Below are 20,610 nucleotides of genomic sequence, written 5' to 3'. Positions count from 1 at the left end.
CACAGGGCCTGGCCATGTCCATGGCATGCCCTGAGGGCAAGAGGTCAGCACAGGCCTGGGGATGGATGGGCACATCCCCTGAGCTCTGGGTCATGACCCAGTCCCTGGGGGGGAGTGGGCAGGGCTGGGGGGCTCATGGCTCCTGCCTTGCACAGGGAGGCAGCAGCTCTGTTGCTGGAGAGGGAGGGGTGCAATCTGAGCTCCATCCCAGGAAAGTCAAGACGGGGGAGGGGGGTTCTGGTACCCCCAGCAGGTGTACTGCACTGGGAAGGCCCTGCCTCAGCCCTCAGGAGCCAAGGTGCAGCCACTCCACGAACACACACAGATACACACACAGCCCACACATGCACACACACATACATGTGTGAGCAGGCATTCCAGATGAAGGCTGAGGGCCTCATGGACAGGGCAGGCAGCTGGGCCGTTGTGGCTTTGACCTGTATGACCAGGAGGACAGGGCCTCCATCCAAGGGCCTTGGTCCCTGATCCTACTGTGTAGTGCCAGCTAGATCATGTAGCTGGTTGGTTCAGTAAATGAATGATTGGACACGCAGACTAGTGAATGGGACGCTCTGGGACCACACCTCCCAGCTGCAGGAGTGGCCTCTGCTGGTCCCCCGCAGGTGGGAAGGCGAGGCTGGGGCAGGCGCAGACCACAGCTCCCGCAGGGCAGGCTCAGGATGGCCTGAAGGGGGTGCCAGTCCCTGCATGGAACCCAACACCTCCCCACCCCTCTGTCTACAAAGAGTGTGCAGTGGGGCAAACCCCACAGGGACCCTCAAGGGCCAAGTGTTGTGCCTTAGCAGCCTCTGAGTCTCCCCACTACACACAGATCCTGAGATGGGGCAGGGCCAGAGCAAGTCCCCCGGGGGCCAGGTCTGCCTCTGACTGCTCGCCAGGCATGGCTGTGTGTGCTCAGCAGTCACGGGGGCGGGGAGCTTGGCCTCACACAGCCTGGAGCCACCAGCTCGTGCCTTCTCTGTCCCTATTACTCCGAAGGTTGGGGGTCCTCCCCTGCAGGCAGCCACTGTAGGTCACTTGGCCTTGCACCTGCCTGCCTGCCTGCCAGTGCCTGCCTGCCCGTCCCTGTCCTGCCCTGGGCCTCCTTGAATGCCCCGAGGCGATCCCCAGGAGCAGAGAGCAGAGCTACCAGTGTGCGCCAAGCAGACCTCTGCTCTGAGAAGTTCAAACCAAACCCAGAGCACAAGCAGCTCTCACGGCGAGAGTCCTGGTGCCGAGTCTGGAGTGACACTGAGCAGACGCGTCCAAGGTGGCGGACACACACCTGCAGCGAAGGAGGAAAGGAAGGGGGGGCTGCAGCCCAAGTTTGACCTGGCCGGGCAGACGGGGTGGAGGCAGTGCCCAGGCCAGAGCCCCACATGAGTCAGCTGAGCTGGATGTGGGTGCCCAGCTCCACGCCGCTCCCGGCAGGGGCTCCAAGAACGCCAGCTTGGGCAGGGAGGTGGGACTGCTCCTCCAGCAGACACATCCACACTAAACAACACACCAGGTGGCTTTCCCGCCAGAGCTTCTGCAAAGCAGCCTAGGTAGAAGTGTCTTCTCCAGGCGCAGACAGGGAGGCCCTGCAGCTTCAGGTATCCGGGTGAACAAGAGGCGGGCACACCTTCCAGCAACCGATCACTGTAAACCCCACATCCAGCAGGAGAGGCGGCTGCTGTCTGCTTTGCCTGAAGACTTGTAGGAACCAGAGACCAAGGGGAAGGCAGCGGCTCCCGCAGGGGCTCCTTCCCCAGGCAGCAGGCCGGCTGAGCTGTGGATGAATCCTGGCTTCTGGAACAGCTGCTCCAAGCTGCTCACCCAGAATTCTGCTCCTGAGGCCGTGTGCTCCCCCATTCCCATCCAAAGTTCATAATAAAATTCACAAAGACACCTTGCTATGTGATGCAGCAAGCTCACTAACACCCATTTCCTCCTCTGACGGGGCGTTAAGTCACTTCTGTGGAGCCAGAAGTCACCATGGCACGGCCTCCCTCCCCTCCCATCCGCACACAAACCCTGCCCTATGCCGCAGTGTGGCCACTCGCTGGGGACTCAGTCACGCCCTCACTGCTGTGTGAGCTGCCTGAGTCAGGTCTGACTCTGCCCAGTGTGCCCATCTGCGGGGTCTGGGCAGGGAGGGTCCAGGGCTCCGCCGGGCTGGGCTCCCAGCACCTGTCGTTTGCCTGGCAGCTGGACTGGGCAGAGCACCCCGTGTCCATGGCCGCAGGCTGGGAGCCCAGCTCTCTGCTGGCTGTGCTGGGGCTGCCCGTTGCTCCTGGAAGCCACATGGGGCTCCAAGACCCTCCCCAGGCCAGCTCCAGGCCAGCGAGGGAGGTCCTCCAGAGAGGCCAGCAGCAAGGAACCAGGAAAACAGGCTGGCATCTCACCCCGTCTGCCAGGGACAAGGCCACACGCCCCCCCAGCCCCCCACACACGGCTGGCAGAGCTGGGGACTCCCATAGGCTTGAGCACCTATGGGTGGGCATGGCAGGGCCACCTCCTGGTGTGCCCAGGTCCCATATCGGACAGAGGGCTTGAGCTGGATGGCAGGTGGCTTGTGTGCAGCCCCAGGGAAGGATGGCAGGCATTGGATCAGGGACAGAAGTGACCCAGGGTGACAGGTGAGGTCAGGGCAGAGTGACTGTGCAGTCAGAGCCATTTAAGGCCCACCAGGTGGAGTGAGGACTGAGGGGCGGGCCACGGGCTGGCAGCACTGGGGCCAGGGCAGGGACGGGAAATGGGGGCACAGGGACCAGCAGTCACACCAGGACTACTGGCCACAGCTGTGCTGCCCTCCAGCGACCAAAGGAGCCAGGAGCTCAGCCACTTGTGCTGGGGGCACCTGGGCCCACGCTCAGAGCCCGTAATTCACACAGAAACAGATGTCACTCTAGTAGGAACCCCTGCAAACAGCTTCCCAGGGGACAGGTGCCCCAAAACCCCAGGGACGAAGACCAAGGGCTCAGGGTGCCCTGGGCCCCCTGGAAGCTGTGCCCAGCTGTTCCCTGGGCTGTGGCGTCCTGCTCAGGTCCTGGCACGGCCTCGGCTCTGGCCGGCAGCACCCGTTTGATGACGTCTGAACTTCTGAACACAGCAGCCAGCTCCCCGCCTGCGTCAGCACCGCCACAGTAGAACCAGACACACGCCCTCCGATCCCAGGCCACGGCCGGGGTGACTATCATAGACACGAAACTGTATCATCAATGCTGTTTCCCTGGGCAGGCTGAAGCCAGCCACCTCCCCGTGCCCAGCACCTTGGCCAGCCCCACGCCTAACATCCCTGCAGGCCTTGCCCCGTGCCCTCCAGGACGAGACTAAGGCAGCTGACTGGCTTGGGGTGGCGGGGATATCTGGGTGAGTCATGTCCCTTCCACATGCAAAGCCACATGGGAAGGCCAAGGTGGACATCTAACACATAAGGGGGGGACAGTAGGGGTGGGGCAGAGTGGCAGCACCTGCCGGTGATCCACCCAGCTGGCAGGGGGCTCTAGGACGGCCCTGCACCTGTAGGGGGAGGTGAACTCCACTTCTGCCCACCCCACCCCCAGTGGGTCCAGCTCCCAGAGAGCCTGTCTCCACGCAGGGACAGTCTGGGCCCCTCGGAGTGGGCTCTGTGTAGCCTCAGAGTTCTCATCCCACAATGACCACAGGTGGACACAGGACCTCCCAGGAGCCACAGGCCAGTGGCCTGCCAGGGCACGGTGAATCTTAGGTGTGGCGAGAAGGCTGCCAGGATGTGGGGCTCGCCGAGACCAAATGGTGGGTGCACCCACGCATCCTCTCCTTACTGAAGACCCCACAAGCATATCCTAGATTCTGTCCAGTTCCTGTAACACCGTCCCCACACGGCCATGGCTCCTGAGCCCTTTCAAGGCCCCCTTGGCGCCCAGGCATGCCCTCGTGGGGGAGCAGACAGGCCAGCACAGGGTCTCACCCCTGACCAGCAGTGTGGCACTCACACCAGACAGTCCCCGTAAAACCGCACGGGGATGGGCTCCCCGAGGTTCCTCAGGGCGGGATGTGTGGGGGTGCCTGAGGGGCTGGTGCTCCGGACCCCTGCCCACCCCCACCCTCGGCCCCTCCCCGTCACAGACTCCTCACTGCAGCAAGAAAATGACCCGAGCCCCGATGTCACCTGCTGGTCACCCAGGAACAGTAGCCTCGGTCCAATTGGCGTTTGAACGGTGTCAGTCCTGGGGACCCAGCTCAGGTCAGAGGCCCCAGGAGAAGGAGCCAGGCTGCCAACAGCCTGAGAGTCAGTTCCCACGGCTCAGGCCACGAGGCCTGCTGTCCTTGCTGTGGCAGCCCCATGAGTCGCACAGAGCCAGATGAGGGCTGGCAGGAGGAGCTGGGTGCAGCGTGAGCCTGGGCCTTGGAGGCCCAGCATCCTCCCCGGACGCTCTGGCCACCACCCAAGGGCTCGGTCCCTCCTGACCCACCACAGGGTCCTCAGCCATGCCCACTCCCCCCCTGGGGTGTCGGCATGACTGGTCCCAACCTCCCTGGCCCAGTGCCACGTCTCCACGGACACCCGGAAGCTTCATGCAGGCTGGAGAGCTTGGTGACACTCTGAGTTACCCACCCAGGCAGCCTGGATCACCTGGTAGCTGTGGCCACTGGCAGGACTCGATGCTAGCCAACAGAGACACAACCATTCCCCTGCAGGGACACTTACCCTGCAGCGCCACCCGGTTGGGACCCCATGGCCTCCTGCGGCCTCTCACCTCACCCCTCCCATTGCCTTCCTCCCCTGCGCCTTGCCCCGACACAAGCCGGCCAGGGCCCCTTCCCTCATGCCCAGCGCCTGCGCCCTCTCCCTCGGGGCTGGCTCAGGGCACCACTCTCCCGGGAGTGGCCGCAGTGAGGACCCTGATTTGATGTCCCTGCTGTCTGTGCCACAGCTCCAACTCAGCCACGACAAGGTGGCAGGTACAGAATGAAGTGAATGATCTGCCCCAGTAACTTAATTTACGAAAGCCAGTATTCAGGGCGTGGGGCAGGGCTGCAGCGTACCTGAGACGCCAGCACCCCACATGGGCGCCGGCTTGAGTTCCGGCCTTGCTCAGAAGGGACCCATCTTTCCAGCAGTACTACAGACCCAGCGTGTCCCCACAGCATGGACGCAGCAGGAATTCTCCATGCAAGTTCTGCAGGGACCCACCCCAGTGCGACCCAGCAATGCAACCCCAGCTGGCAGAACACAGCGTCTCCCGGGAGGTGGGTGCCACCATGGCTCTGCCAAGGAGGTGACCTCTCTCTCTGGTCTGCTGGGTTCCACACCCAGCCCAGAAGGCCCAAGCCATCAGGTGCCGCTGTGGGTGGTGGGTGGGCACTGCTCACTCTGGCTGGGAGCTCTGACTGTCCTGAGCACCCCACAGAACAGCGCCCTCTAGAGGCACAGAGCATCCGCAACCCAGCAGTCCTCACATCCTTTCTCCGCCACCTGAAGACCCAGAGCCAAGGGCTTCTGCCACCTGGCAGCCCATCTTTGTCAGGGTCTCCAAGCCCTGTGGCGGCAGCACAGAAGCTGGGGTGCAGGCTTGTTACCGTCCCTCCTCTGGGAGACCAGTGAGCCACAGGTCGTCGCACCCTCCAGCAACACTGCCACGGCGGGCGCCTGTGGGGACGGGGACACCGCATGTCAGGGCAAGTGCCTCCAGGTGTCAGGGTGAATCCCAAGGGTGAAGGAGGGAGGCCAGAGGGGCTCCAGTCCAAGAAAGAGCAGAGAAGGCCCCGAGACTGACCTGGGGGGCCCGGGGAGGCCTCCCTCTTAAACATTCCTGGTGACATCCACAGGTAGGGAAGCAGGAAACACGGCTGCCGGGAGGAGCTAGTGGTGGCGCACGTCCAGGAGAGCTCAGGAAATACAACCTGCAGGCCTCGCCCCCGCTCCAGCTTGGCGGCAAGCGGCCCCCACATCTGGGCGCTCAGGGCTGCGGCAGGGCCATGCCTGGGAGTTTCGCCCCATCCCAGCATCAAGGCCCAGGACACCTAAGGCCTCCCGCACTCTGGGTGATGGCCATGGTGTCAGCCCCCACTGGCTCTGGGGCCATCTGCACCCTGGGGCTGATGTTTCGCATAGCCCCAAGCTGGCCCTGGGTCTGCAAGCCACATAGCAAGAACCGAACACGCTGTCTGCATTCCCAGGAACAGGCCTCGGCGTGGAGCTGCAGGCGCGGCCAACTTCAGGCGTCTCGGTCACGCCTGACCCGTGTGCTTCCGGGAGCCGTCAGTCCCACTGGGTACCCTGACCCGTGTGCTGCTGGGAGCCGTCAGTCCCACCGGGCACCCTGTGCCAGGAGCCGTCAGTCCCACCGGGTACCCTGACCCGTGTGCTGCCGGGAGCCGTCAGTCCCACCGGGTACCCTGACCTGTGTGTTGCCGGGAGCCGTCAGTCCCACCAGGTACCCTGACCCGTGTGCTGCTGGGAGCCGTCAGTCCCACCGGGTACCCTGTGCCAGGAGCCGTCAGTCCCACCGGGTACCCTGACCTGTGTGCTGCCGGGAGCCGTCAGTCCCACCGGGTACCCTGACCCGTGTGCTGCTGGGAGCCGTCAGTCCCGCTGGGTACCCTGTGCCAGGAGCCGTCAGTCCCACCGGGTACCCTGACCCGTGTGCTGCTGGGAGCCGTCAGTCCCACCGGGTACCCTGTGCCAGGAGCTGTCAGTCCCACCGGGTACCCTGACTCATGTGCTGCCGGGAGCATAGTCAGTACTGGCCGTCAGTCCCACCGGGTACCCTGACCTGTGTGCTGCTGGGAGCCGTCAGTCCCACCGGGTACCCTATGCCAGGAGCATAGTCAGTACTGGCCGTCAGTCCCACCGGGCGCTGAGTGAAGGCTGCCGCAGGGGTGACAACCCACTCCGCACTGGGCAGAAGTGAATGCGGCTCCCAGGTGTTCTGGGCCTCATCCCCAAGAACCAACTATGGCCTGGCAGGTGGAGATGCAGGCCCTAGGAAGGAAAGTGTGGGTGCAGCGAGGGGGTCGGGGCTGCCTTCTAGTCCCGCTGACCACCTGGGGAGGGACAGGGTGGTTGGGATGTTGCCAAGGCTGTGGGGGGCAGAGAGGGGACACAGCTGGCACTCTAGCCCTTCCCTGTCCTCTGCAGCCCCTCCCCACCTGCCTCCTCCTCTCTGTCCTTCTGGTCAGCCTGGGCACCCCAGGGAGCTCCACCTCCCTTCCCAGCAGGACTCACACAGGGTAGCCTGGCCTCACTGCTGGGCTGTCTTCCTGGTCACCCAGGCCATGGAACCAGCCTCGGTGTGTCCTACCTGGGGACTCCGGCCAGTGTGGCAAGGCCTGTCCTGTGCTGGCCAGTAAGTCTCCGCCTCACCGCATGAGGGAGCCACAGAGGGAGCGGAGATCCCCAGAGGACAGCAGGCCCCTGAACCACCTGAGTCCAACCTGTGCTCCACTCAGCAGCAGGGCCGACACACCTGGTCCCAGACCCCATCCACCCCTCATCAGCACGCATGCTCTAGGAATCTGCTTCCTAAACATGCGAAACGTCAGCCACGCTCGAGGTCAGCTGTCCGCTCAGCTCCAGGCTCAGCTCCAGGCTCAGCTCCAGGCTCCGTGGGACAGTCAGCAAACCCACAGCCCTTCCAGCTGCTCCCTCCTCCCTGACAGTGCAAGGAGACCAGCTGCCAAGCTCTGCTCCGCAGCAGAGACCCGCCCCATCACACACAGCCCCACCCTGTGACTGCCCCCTACTGCAGCAAACCAGCAGCCAGTAAGAGGAGGGAGCAGCGTCCTGGCAGCACCCCAGGGCCGGTGCTGGGACCCATGGACCCTGTCCCAGCCCAAGGGCCTATGGGTGGGAGCTGACCTGGACTCAGGGTCTGTGCCCAGGTGACTGTCCAAGGACCTGGAGCTGGGACCACCCTGGGTCACCCGGGAAGGCCTGGGTCCACTGACATGCTCCTTGTAACCCAGGCACTGGGGCGGCTCCATCACGTCAGAGGCAGAGGTCAGGGCACGAGGCCACGAGCCAAGGACTGTTGGGCCACCAGACACCGGAAAAGCCTAGGTCGAGGGTGGGACAGGTCCTCCCAGAGCCCTCAGGGGGACAGGGGCCTGCCCCACCCCCAATGTCCAACATCTGACCCCCAGCCTAGAAAAACCATCCCTGCACCCGCGTGTCACTGGTACCGCCAGCCCTCCTGGGCCACCCACACAGGACACCAGGGAGGGGCCTGGCCCTGGGCGAAAGGTTACCTGAGGGGCAGCTGTCCCAGGGCAGGGAGGGACCCTGGGGCATGCACTGCACCAGCACACGTGACACACTGCATGTCCACCAGGCCTGGGGCTCCCCTCCCTCAGGCTGATCGGGCCCAGAGGCCTCAGCGGCCCCACACACAGGGCCCGGGGCGTGGGCTCTGCAGGGCTGTAGTGAGCCAAGAACACAGCTGCTGCGAGTGACCCAAGGAGACTGTCCTGCGTCCATCCCGAAGTCCCCCTTCTGGAAAGCCGCTCGTCCTCACACGTGCCGCGGCTGCCGTGGCTGTCACCTTCCCGGCACGGCTGCCCAGAGGGGCAAGCCTCGGGCTGCCACCACTCTGCCCCTGCTAACAATGTGCATCTCGCCTTGGCGTTTTCTCGTCACCTTCTGCGCTTTAAACAAGCCCCGGGAGCCGCAGGCGCCACGGGACAGTCGGCTAAGGAGCCGCTTGGGGTGTCAGCGCCCCGTGTCAGAGGCGGCCACAGTGCTGGCTATGCCAGCTCCGGCCGAGCTGCGGAAGCAGCAGCTGACGGTTCAAGGCCCCGTGTCAGACAGCGGGATGGAGCTACAGGCTCGGGCTTCAGCCTGGCCCCGCCCAGGCCTTGGTAGCCACTGAGGGAACCAATCCGTGAACAGAACCTTTCACCCTGCCTCTCCCTCCATTGCCCTGCCTATCAAGTCAATAAATTTTAGGAAAGCTTTTTACGATTAATTTTTTACTGGGAAGTCAGATGTACAGAGAGGAGGAGAGGCAGAGAAGATCTTCTGTCTGCTGATTCACTCATCAAGTGACGGTAACGGCCAGAGCTGAACCAGTTCGAAGCCAGGAGCCAGGAACTTCCTCTGAGTCTCCTGTATGGGTGCAGGGTCCCAAGGCTTTGGGCCGTCCTCCACTGCTTCCCCAGCCACAAGCAGGGAGCTGGATGGGAAGTGGGGTCGCCAGGATTAGAACCGGTGCCCATATGGGATCCTGGCGCATGCAAGGCGAGGACTTTACCTGCTAGGCTACCACGCCAGGCCCCAATCTTTATTTATTTATCTATTTTCAAATTGGTGGGGGTGGAGTCTGCTCACGGCAGGTGCACTGAAAGGGAGTGAATGAGGACTCGGTCATTCGAGACAAACCTGGGCATCAGCTGTTCTCCCTGTCCCTGGATCGGGACGCCTCATGACAGTGCCCACCCAGACCACACACGGGGCTAGCTTCACGGCTCCTGGGCTGGGTCAGCCCTCCACAGCCAACGCGAGGGCTGCTGGGACAGAGGGAGCCACGCATGGACAGAAGGGCGTGGAGCAGCCACCGAGCATCCTGACAGCTACCGAAGGAGAGAGAAAACAGCGAGTGCTTTCTGGACACCAGCACCGTGCAGTTTCCCCGCCGGGCCAGCAGGCGGGGTGACGGCCCGTGGACGGCGTGGATCTCCGGACTGGACTGGCGTTGTCCAAATGCCTGCATGCCCTCTCTAGCACACACAGCCGTCTCCAGCTGGGGTCAGGATGACCTTGTGAGATGGAAATGACTTGCCACTGTGCAGCCAGGAGGCTGAGAGCCACCAGGTCATCAGGCACCATCCGGGACACGGCGTCGGCAACAGTGACAGTCGAGGCTTGGACTCACGCTCTGCCCCGGGGACTGTTCCCCCTGCCACGACCCTCACTCTGCCTCCACGGCAAGCCTGGCCATCCTGCTGCTGAAGGAGCATTCTGGAAGCTCCTCTCCGATCTCTGGTCCTCACAGCCTGGCAGCAGAGGGTGGGGGCAGGGTTGTGACATTCACTGATCCCGCTGCGGCAAGCCCGAAGCCTCGTCTTCATGCCAGCCACACAGATGCACCTGCCCACGATACGTGGGTCACCATGCTTCGGGCTGTTTCAAAACCGGGTGGCTGCCCCCAGCTGGGGAGCCCCCGAGCAGCCCTGGGAGCTCAGCTGCTGGGACTGGTCACCCCCAAGCGGTAGCATCAATGCCTAGTGCACAGCCATGGGTGGCCTGGTCCCAGACGGCCCCAGGCAGCCAAACGGCTGCGTACACATCCTAGTCCCCCTAAAAGAGCTGCCTCTGGCCAGCAGAGAGGGAGCGTGGGGGCCAAGGTCCCTGGCATTCTCGTCTGATGGGCAAAGGGAGTCCCCACAAGGCTGCTGCCCGGTAGTGGGCAGGGGGAGCTCTGCAAGGGAGCCACTTGTAGGGGGATGCAGAGCTGCCGGAAGGGCCTGCTGTCATCTCCACGCCTGCTCCTGGCCCTGTCCAGGTCCGCCCACCCTCTCCCACCTCCCTGGTCTCCTGCAGGCATGGCCTGGCCCCTTCCCCTCAGGCGCCGCCTCCTGGGACCCCACACTGCCAGAATAAGGATCAGGCGACCGAGGCAGCTGTGTCCCTGACATTCCGGCTCCCGGGCTTGCTGCCACCTCTCCCGGGTGCAGGGAGGTGCCCTTGTTATCCTGCTGTCCTGAACAGATTTCCCAGCACCTCGCAAAGAGGGCAAGGGGGCTCCCCACTTCCTGCCTCCTCCCCCTCCCCCACCGAGGTACTGCGTTTTCCACATCAGCTAAGTATAGACCTGATGGCTCATTGGGTAATTGATCAAAAAGCCGGAAATTCTGAAACCAGTCCGCTTGACACACTTGAATAAGAACTCTAAAAATGGTTTTCGGTCTAATATTTAATCTTGACGCTCAGAACCATTCCTGAGAGTGGATGGAAACCATCAATTCAATTCACCGTGAATGAGACAGATCTGTCATTGGTTCGGTATTTTGTGCTATGCACGAGGTGAAGGCGAGACCAACTCCACCAAAGATGCCCCCTTTAAAGAGGGGTGTTCCAGCTCGAAGGGGTCAGTCAGGGCCCCTTCCCTCTGCACACCCCCAGTGAGGATGCCAGGCAGCTCTGGGCACACAGATATTGGCATGGGCTCCACAACACACAGGCGTGAGGCTGTCAGTGCCCTGCCTGCTCCTAGGAGGAGAGCCAGGTCCTCGGGCACCGAGACCTCTGAGACGCCCGGCGTCCAGGGAAGCCAGGGGCAGTGGGCGGGAGCTGAAGGGAAGCCAGGGATGGAGCTATGCTTAACAGAGGCGTTAAGCAGCCCAGCCTCATTGCAAGTATAGCTCTGCTGAGCGGAGAGCAACCCCATGGCCTCAGCCCATGGCTCGGCCATGCCACCCCCATCGACTGGCAGGGTCACCGTGAAGACCCGGAGGCGGCCTCGCCGTCCAGCGGTCCAGGGTGCTGGGCGTGGCTCTGAGCGCTTCCTGACTCCTGGATGCTTTTATCCTAATTAAGCCGCCCCAAACTTTGAAGTTCATGAGTCATTGGCTTCAAATATCTTTAAATTAAGGACAGATTCACTTCCCTGGCAGTAAACACGCGGCAACTTAATTAAAAGGGGCTCTGCGTTTAACCCGCTGTGGCGGCGTCTCCAGGAACAGGGAGGAGCCCGTCTCTCCCATCACGTCCACTCCTGAGTCGCTTCCACTCCCATTCTGATCTTTAGAAGACGCTCCAGGACGCGGCGTGGCTGGTGCAGCCTGTGCCACCAGCATCCCACACGGGCAGCGCCTTGGCTGCTCTGCTCCCAGTCCAGCTCCCTGCTAGTACACCTGGGGAAAGCCCGAGCCATTCGCGTGGGAGACCTGGGTGAAGCCCCCGGCCCCTGGCCTTGACCTGGCCCAGCCCTCGCCTTTGTGCCTCCTTAGGCAACCAGCATAGAGATCTTTCCTTCCTTGCTTCTTTCTCTCTCATTCTCTCTCTCCCTCTCTCTCTCTCTTTCATTTTCTGTGTGTGTGTGTGTCCCTCTCTCTCCATAACTCTGACTTTCAAAAGTAAACACATACATCTCAGGAGAGTGAGGAGGAGGAGGAGGGAGAGGAGGAAGAACTCCTGGCTCCTGGGGCGGAGGTTGGCCGGCCTGTGTCCCTGCTGGGTCAGCTGCCAGAATGCAGGGACACAGACACAGCCTGGCCTGGTGACGAGGATGAGGGACTCGGAACTCCTGGCTCCTGGGGCGGAGGTTGGCCGGCCTGTGTCCCTGCTGGGTCAGCTGCCAGAATGCAGGGACACAGACACAGCCTGGCCTGGTGACGAGGATGAGGGACTCGGAACTCCTGGCTCCTGGGGCGGAGGTTGGCCGGCCTGTGTCCCTGCTGGGTCAGCTGCCAGAATGCAGGGACACAGACACAGCCTGGCCTGGTGACGAGGATGAGGGACTCGGAACTCCTGGCTCCTGGGGCGGAGGTTGGCCGGCCTGTGTCCCTGCTGGGTCAGCTGCCAGAATGCAGGGACACAGACACAGCCTGGCCTGGTGACGAGGATGAGGGACTCGGAACTCCTGGCTCCTGGGGCGGAGGTTGGCCGGCCTGTGTCCCTGCTGGGTCAGCTGCCAGAATGCAGGGACACAGACACAGCCTGGCCTGGTGACGAGGATGAGGGACTCGGAACTCCTGGCTCCTGGGGCGGAGGTTGGCCGGCCTGTGTCCCTGCTGGGTCAGCTGCCAGAATGCAGGGACACAGACACAGCCTGGCCTGGTGACGAGGATGAGGGACTCGGAACTCCTGGCTCCTGGGGCGGAGGTTGGCCGGCCTGTGTCCCTGCTGGGTCAGCTGCCAGAATGCAGGGACACAGACACAGCCTGGCCTGGTGACGAGGATGAGGGACTCGGAACTCCTGGCTCCTGGGGCGGAGGTTGGCCGGCCTGTGTCCCTGCTGGGTCAGCTGCCAGAATGCAGGGACACAGACACAGCCTGGCCTGGTGACGAGGATGAGGGACTCGGAACTCCTGGCTCCTGGGGCGGAGGTTGGCCGGCCTGTGTCCCTGCTGGGTCAGCTGCCAGAATGCAGGGACACAGACACAGCCTGGCCTGGTGACGAGGATGAGGGACTCGGAACTCCTGGCTCCTGGGGCGGAGGTTGGCCGGCCTGTGTCCCTGCTGGGTCAGCTGCCAGAATGCAGGGACACAGACACCAGCCTGGCCTGGTGACGAGGATGAGGGACTCGGAACTCCTGGCTCCTGGGGCGGAGGTTGGCCGGCCTGTGTCCCTGCTGGGTCAGCTGCCAGAATGCAGGGACACAGACACCAGCCTGGCCTGGTGACGAGGATGAGGGACTCGGAACTCATTCCTGAACAGTGTAACAATGACCAGGCCAGGCACCCTGAGCCGCCGGTGTCCTGGACATGCCAGGTGACAAACAGCGATGTGAGCGCTACGGGCCTCCTGCTCTCCTCCTGGAGGCCCCCACTGCACACTGCGGGCACAAGCAGCTGTGACCAGATGTGAGCAGCTGGCGGGCACCGGCCCAGGCTGGACCCTCAGCCCCGAGGCCTGCCGACCCTGGGCAGGCTCCAGTCGGCTGCAGCTCCCAGCATCTCCCCGTGAAGTTTCCACATAAAAGCTCAGGAAATGACTGTGTGCCTCTCCTCCAGGGAGCCCTGGTGACTCTGCATTGGGAACATGACCCACAGGGGAGCCGTTCCAGGAGGACAGAGCTGAGCGCGGGCCGCCTCGGCCTCCCGTGCACGTGACACAGCGTGCCTGGGGACCTGCGCTATGTGACTTCCCACCCCGAGCGTGCGACAAGGGCCCCCCACACCTTAGAGGGACCCTAAACGCTCATCAAATGAACCCATCAAATGACCCCCAAAGTTGCTGGCAACAGCAAACGGCACATGAGCCATCAGCGTCAGCATTATCACCCTCGTCTTCCTACAAACACCATCATCATCACCACCATCTTCTGCTCCTGTGCTCCATCAACTACCACCACCGTCACCACCACCATCTCCATCACTATTACCACCATCACCACGACCAACACCACCACCCTCACCACCACCACCATCATCACCACCACCACCACCACCACCACCATCATCACCAACACCACCAACAACAACACCACCACCATCATCACCAACACCACCATCATCACCACCACCACCACCACCATCACCACCACCACCACCATTATCACCACCAACACCATCATCACCACCATCATCACCACCATCACCATCATCACCACCATCATCACCACCACCACCATCACCACGACCACCACCACCATCATCACCAACACTACCATCATCACCACCACCACCACCACCATCATCACCACCACGACCATCATCACCACCATCATCACCAACACCACCACCCTCACCACCATCATCACCAACACTACCACCCTCACCACCATCATCACCAACACCACCATCATCACCACCACCACCACCACCATCACCACCACGACCATCATCACCACCATCACCATCATCACCACCATCATCACCACCACCATCATCACCACCACCACCACCATCATCACCAACACCACCACCAACACCTCCATCTCCATCACCACCACCAACACCATCGTCTCTGTCCCCACCACCCTCCACAACATCCCCACCATCTCTATCACCATCGTCCCTGTCCCCACCGTCCTCCACATCACAATGTGCCCCAGCACTGAGCACCCACTTGCACCGTCTCCTTGAATTTTGGCAACAAGGTTAGCAGATGACTGACTCGTTATTCCCATGGAGGCCCCGAGGACACGAGCAGGCTGCCCAAGTCAGCCCAGCTCATGGGATGGGAAGCCAGGAAAGGGAGGGCAGTGGGGACCTGAGCTCTCCCCTGAGGCACAGGCTGACTGCCCGGCTGCCTCCTCCACAGGACCCCCTCTCTGGCCAGACCCACCTACCGAGGGTAAGCCCCCAACCAAAGCCCTCCCACCAGACCCCACTTCCAGATGTCACATTCAGGTCACGTCTACACCCTAAACCATCCACTTTAACCACGACCCTTCAATACTAAAGTGAGACTGAAGTGCTAAACATTTGCAGGGGGCAGCAGGGGGCAGCAGGGGGTAGCAGGGGTCGGGGCAAATGCTACTGCCATCCTAGCAGGCTCTGGACACGCACCACGTAACTGCAGCTGGATCCCTCAGAGTGTCCTGACTCGCCTCCAGCCAGGCCTTCCCACGAGGCCTGCACTACAGACCCACGGCCCAGGACAGTGACGCACTCCACGCCTCCCCAGACACAAGCCTGCGACCCAGCCTGGCTCCGGGGTTCCCAGCTGGACACTTCCCCAAACCCTCGCAGGATTCCAGGCTGGCTGGCAAGGCTGGCAGCGCCTGGAACCTCTGGCACTGCAGTCCTGTCCCCAGAACCACATCTGCTGGATACATGACAACAGATGTCCTTAGCGGCTGCTCAGGGACACTGCGGGGCCTGGGCACATCATCTACACAGTGGCTGCCCAGGACAAGCTGTGCCAAGCTTCCACTTGGAAGAAGACAGAGAGCAAAGACCACGCGGGTGCCACGCGGGTGCATGCAGCCGAGCCCGGGAGCCACCTCGGACCCTCAGCCTCAAAGCACAATCAGGCACCCAGGCCTCTCTGGGTGACTGCTGCTCTCTGCCCCACCCAGGAAGCTTCAACTGCTCGTTCTCTCGCCCATGCCTAACCCCTGCGCCTCCCAGAGAAGGAGACGGATCGCACGGCCTGTTGGAAGGAGCCCAGGGGAGAGCTGGCCTCTGCGTCACCAGCCAGTTCTTTGTGGCGTCTAACCGGAATAGCATTTCTACAGCACCCGTGGGGCTGGGATGCACCAGCTATGCGAATTATCTCAGCACTTCCTACTTCCTGGTGGCTGGGGACCCTGCTCAGCTCCTCCCGGGGGCGGCCGCACACCAGCTCCCCCTTCTCTGCAGGTTGGCCACCCACTTCTGGAGCCAACATCCCTCCGTGATGAAAGCTAGAGCACGTATTTCCCCCTTTTGAATTTGTTTTGCTAAACAAACTAATCTAGCACCAGATTATATCATGGAGGACCGTAACTCTTTTCCAAGATGAGCATCTGTCGGGTTGGGTTAGCGGCGTCCAATGTGCTGTGAATTCATTTGCTGAGTCTTAGAATGCTGTCCCGGGCGTTTAACTTTTGTAATAACAAATGTAACTTGCAATAAACAGGAACTTGTTTTCTCATCCGTGTCTCTATAGCAAGTGACGTGTACAGAGAGGTAACAGTCAGGGAGGGAGCCCTATTCTCCCTTACAACCAAGGCTTGTGAGCTCACTGTGGCAAAAACAAGTGCTCGGTGAAATGTCCACGAGCACCTGCCACAGGCACTGTATCGCACACCGATTCCTCCAGGGTCTGACGGCGACATGGCCTGAGCTGCACCCGCCCTTGCAGCCCCTCCCAGGCAGCAGGCTCTGCCATCAGGACACGGTGCTGTCAGGGTGGAGGACAACGGGCAGGTGCAAGGAGCCAATCCCGGGCTGGAGGACGAATGTCATCCATCCCAGAAAAGCAATGTGGCTCCCAACAGCTGCCGACCTGACCGGCTGCAGGCAGAGCTCGGCCAGAGCACGGGATGCTATGCAGCCACAAAGCAGGTAGATGCAGGAAAGAGGTTTGCCTCCTGGTCCCCCGGACTCTGCCACAGAGGCCCAGCCTGGAGGCCACACAGGATGGCTGGCCCTGAAATGCAGAAGCCCCCAGGGGACATCGTAGTCCCTGGAGGCAGGCCACACGGCCGTGTCTATGACACATAGGCTCAGGCTGTCGGTGGACGTCTGGATCACAGAGTACCCCGCATGGCCAGCAGAGGCCCAGGAAGCTGGAGGTGGGGACAGTGGCAAGGTGCCAGGCTCTGAGCTCTCTCCCCACGGCTACCCAGGCAGGGACAAGCTCCAGCTGGGTAATAAGAAGGAGGCGAAGAACCAGATTCCACACAAGGGGATACTTCAGAGCCAGGCCAGGACGACTGCTCCCAGGTGGCAGGATCACAACAGCAGAACTGAAGCTGGCACAAGCTGCATCCACAGCCCAGCCCAGCACAGCCCCAGGCACAGCCCAGCCGAGCCCCAGGCACAGCCCAGCCCAGCCCCAGGCACAGCCCAGCACAGCCCCAGGCACACCCCAGCCCAGCCCCAGGCACAGCCCAGCCCAGCCCAGCCCAACCCCAGGCACACTCCAGCACAGCCCCAGGCACACCCCAGCCCAGCCCCAGGCACAGCCCAGCCCAGCCCCAGGCACAGCCCAGCACAGCCCCAGGCACACCCCAGCCCAGCCCCAGGCACAGCCCAGCCCAGCCCAGCCCAACCCCAGGCACACTCCAGCACAGCCCCAGGCACAGCCCAGCCCAGCCCCAGGCACAGCCCAGCCCAGCCCCAGGCATACCCCAGCCCAGCACAGCACAGCCCCAGGCACACCCCAGCCCAGCCCAGCCCAGCCCCAGGCACAGCCCACCACAGCCCCAGGCACACCCCAGCACAGCCCAGCCCCAGGCACACCCCAGCCCAGCTCAGCCCAGCCCAGCCCAGCCCAGCCCAGCCACACCCCAGCCCAGCCCCAGGCACAGCCCCAGGCACAGCCCAGCCCAGCCCAGCCCAGCCCAGAGAAGCTCCTATTTGAAGTCAGACAACTCCCTCTCCCCCGTTACCTCCTGCCCTGCACCGAGGCCACATCCTGCCTGGCCTCCAAGGCCCATCAGGCCATTCCTCTGCACCCCAGAGCTCACAAATGCAGGGGTGTGGGCATCTGAAGACCCCACCAGAGCCCTTAACTCCCTCACAAAATTCTGATTCCCGAGTCGCAGCAGTGGCCCGGGAGTTCTGGGCCTTCTCTCACTCACCCTTTCGTTGGAGCTCCAGCTGCACCTGCTGGCTCAGTCATGCCCCAAGCCCCGCGGCCTGAGTATCCTGCCCCACCCAGCCTGGGGTCCTACCTGACGTGTCCCCCAGGATCCGAGGTGTCTGGATGTCTTTGCCGTTGTTGCCAGGACTGGTAGGAAGTTCCGTTGTGCTAAGCCCGAAGGGGATCCTTTTCCCTGGATCCAGGGGCTCGGTTATCCCCTTAGTCTGTAGTGTCAACGAGGTGGCCGTGGTGGTGACGGTGGTGGTGGTGGTGGCGGCCGCTGTCGTCTTCCGTGTTTGCAAGACGGAGACTGTGGTGGGGCCAAAGAGGCCCGGGAACGTGTTAGATTCCAGGGCCTCCTCATCCCCCGTGGGTCCCCAGGCGATGAACTCGGGCTCTGTGGTGGGCCGGCTGCCCTGGAAGTCAAAGTTGTTGAAGCCTTGCCCCTGCACCTGCCTCTTGGCCCTGGCCAGGCTGTTCCGCTCTGAGCTGCTGCTTCCGCTTGCAGCCGCTGGGGCTGAGGCTGAGGCTGAGGCGGGGGAGGCAAGTGAGGGGCTGGAACTGCCGGCAGCTGGGGGCTTGGCGAGCCCCGCTTTGGGCACAAGAGCAGTCACCTGGTCCCTGGGCCTGTGGGCCCGCTTGGCACGGGCAGCTTGCATGGGCCCGTGCAGGCGCTCCCCGCGGGGTGGCCGGGGGCTCCACACCGGGGTGGCGGCGGGCCTGGCTGGCTGTCCACTTTTCAAACTCCACAGCCGAGGTGGCCGGGGCGGTGGCCGGGGTAGCAGTCGGAAGTCAGAGCCAGGGCCCCGCGACTCGCAGGATGGGAGATCCACAGCAAGCTGCAGCATGGCCATCAGGATCCACGCATGGCTTCCCAGGGAGCGGCGGATGGACATGGAGCTGTGTGGGAGAGAGAGAGGAGTGGTCACCACAGGAGCTGCGGAGAGGGGACACGGGCTGGGAGCCGGCTCACGTGTTCTTGTGGCCCCTCTAGGCCAGCCCCAGCTGCGTGGTGATCAAGAGCTCTGACCCATTCCAGGGGAGGGAAGACTGAGCCCCAGACACCCTCCAGGGTCAGCTCTGACACAGGGCAACAAAAGCAGGCCAGATGGAGGGTGAGGGGATGGCTCGGCCCCGGGCCCCAGGCCCCAGGTGGGCTTCCAGGCCAGGCACCTTCCTGTGTGGGTCACGAGAGGCCAATGCCACCCCTGGGACCTGGGCAGAACTGAGCTGCGGACCCCCAGACGCTTGCCTGTGCCCCCCACCCTGCACGTGGTCTTCTGGCTGAGCGTGTGTCCCTGCGTGAGGTGCTACCCGGCCTGCCGCGCTCAGGGAGCTGCTTAGTCCAGCCAGGTCGGGTGTCCCCCGGGGAAGTGAGATTCACTTGGGGTAAGCTGAACCGCACAGGCGGATGCTTGTTCTGTTGACATTTTCGCTGTTTATCTGCAGTGCAAGTGCCCTTTGCAACCCCCCCTCTACCTCAGCTTGCGCAGGGAGGAAGGGCCAACTCTACCCAGCTTGGCAAGGGAGGGGGCCGGCGGTGGGGGTGGGGGTGGGAAGACAGAGCTGGAGCTGCCCGGTCCCCACCCCTCCCCCAGGGCTGGGGTGCCTCCAGACTGGCTGAGATGCTCACACAGGAGCCAAGCCACATCCTTGCTCCCTTAGCAGGGATAAATGAGAGGTGATTACGGTTGCTATTCAAAGTCGGTTGCCGTCACCAGCCTGGTATCTGAAAGTTAGGGCAGCTCCAAAAACTAGCTGACAGTGGCAAGGGCGTCAGGTGCACCAGCCCCCACCTGAAGCGCAGCCCAGCCAGGCACACGCACACAGCGGGCAGTTCTGTGTGTGTGTGGGAGTTCAGCAGGTACAGCGGTGTGCTGGGTGTCAGTGTGGGTGCGCACATGCCAACACGCGTGTGTCGGCATGCCACAGCGTCTCTGAGACTGAGCTGTGTGTGTCCGTGGGAAGGTCGGTGCATGGGTGTGTCAGGGCCGGCCCATGTGCCACGTGAGGGCATGCAGCTGTGTGCTGAGCCTCCCTCACCTCCTCCTGCGCGGCACGCCCGGGGCTGACACTGGCTGCTGTCGGAACAAGCTACTCTCCCAGGGTCACAGGGATGATGAGAGAAAGAAACGCGTGTTAATGAGCGCTAATTACCAAGAAGGACTAATCTCCAGATAATAAGGCCTCAGTTTTTAATCAGACTGCCAGTGCTTCGCTGCAGAAACAGGCCTGCTCATTATGCTAATGCCTGCACAGGGCGCCCGGCTGGGGCTTTCAGCATCAGCCACCCTGCCATGCAGCGACCTGGCTCAGCACAATGATCGGACCATCCCGACGCCCGGAAACAGAGGGTAGAGCACAGCTCCCACAAGGTACCCTGCACCTTTGGGTGGCTCGTCCAACCTGTACAGCCAGCTGAGAATCAGGCCCCAGAGGAAGGAGACACTGCTCTGAGATGACGCTGGGGACATGAACACCCACCAGACCCCACCAATTCACACCAGACCCCACCAGCTCACACCAGACCCCACCACCTCACACCAGACCCCACCACCTCACACCAGACCCCACCACCTCACACCAGACCCCACCAATTCACACCAGACCCCACCAGCTCACACCAGACCCCACCAGCTCACACCAGACCCCACCACCTCACACCAGACCCCATCAACTCACACCAGACCCCACCAATTCACACCAGACCCCATCAACTCACACCAGACCCCACCAGCTCACA

At 62.6% G+C, this 20,610-nt stretch overlaps 1 protein-coding gene across 2 annotated transcripts in view; it reads right to left on the bottom strand.

The window, feature by feature from the left end:
* Nucleotides 1–20,610, bottom strand: part of AJAP1 (adherens junctions associated protein 1) — an 87,262-nt gene that overhangs the window by 27,429 nt on the left and 39,223 nt on the right. For both annotated transcript variants that reach the window (XM_058660773.1, XM_058660772.1), the window contains exon 2: nucleotides 17,959–18,767. In XM_058660773.1, the coding sequence (XP_058516756.1) occupies nucleotides 17,959–18,763 (805 nt within the window). In that variant the 5' untranslated portion in view covers nucleotides 18,764–18,767. The remainder of the gene's footprint in view (nucleotides 1–17,958; nucleotides 18,768–20,610) is intronic.

This window comes from Ochotona princeps, chromosome 2, assembly GCF_030435755.1.
Source record: "Ochotona princeps isolate mOchPri1 chromosome 2, mOchPri1.hap1, whole genome shotgun sequence".
NCBI classification, from domain to species: domain Eukaryota; kingdom Metazoa; phylum Chordata; class Mammalia; order Lagomorpha; family Ochotonidae; genus Ochotona; species Ochotona princeps.
This window is presented reverse-complemented; position numbering and strand designations above follow the sequence as displayed.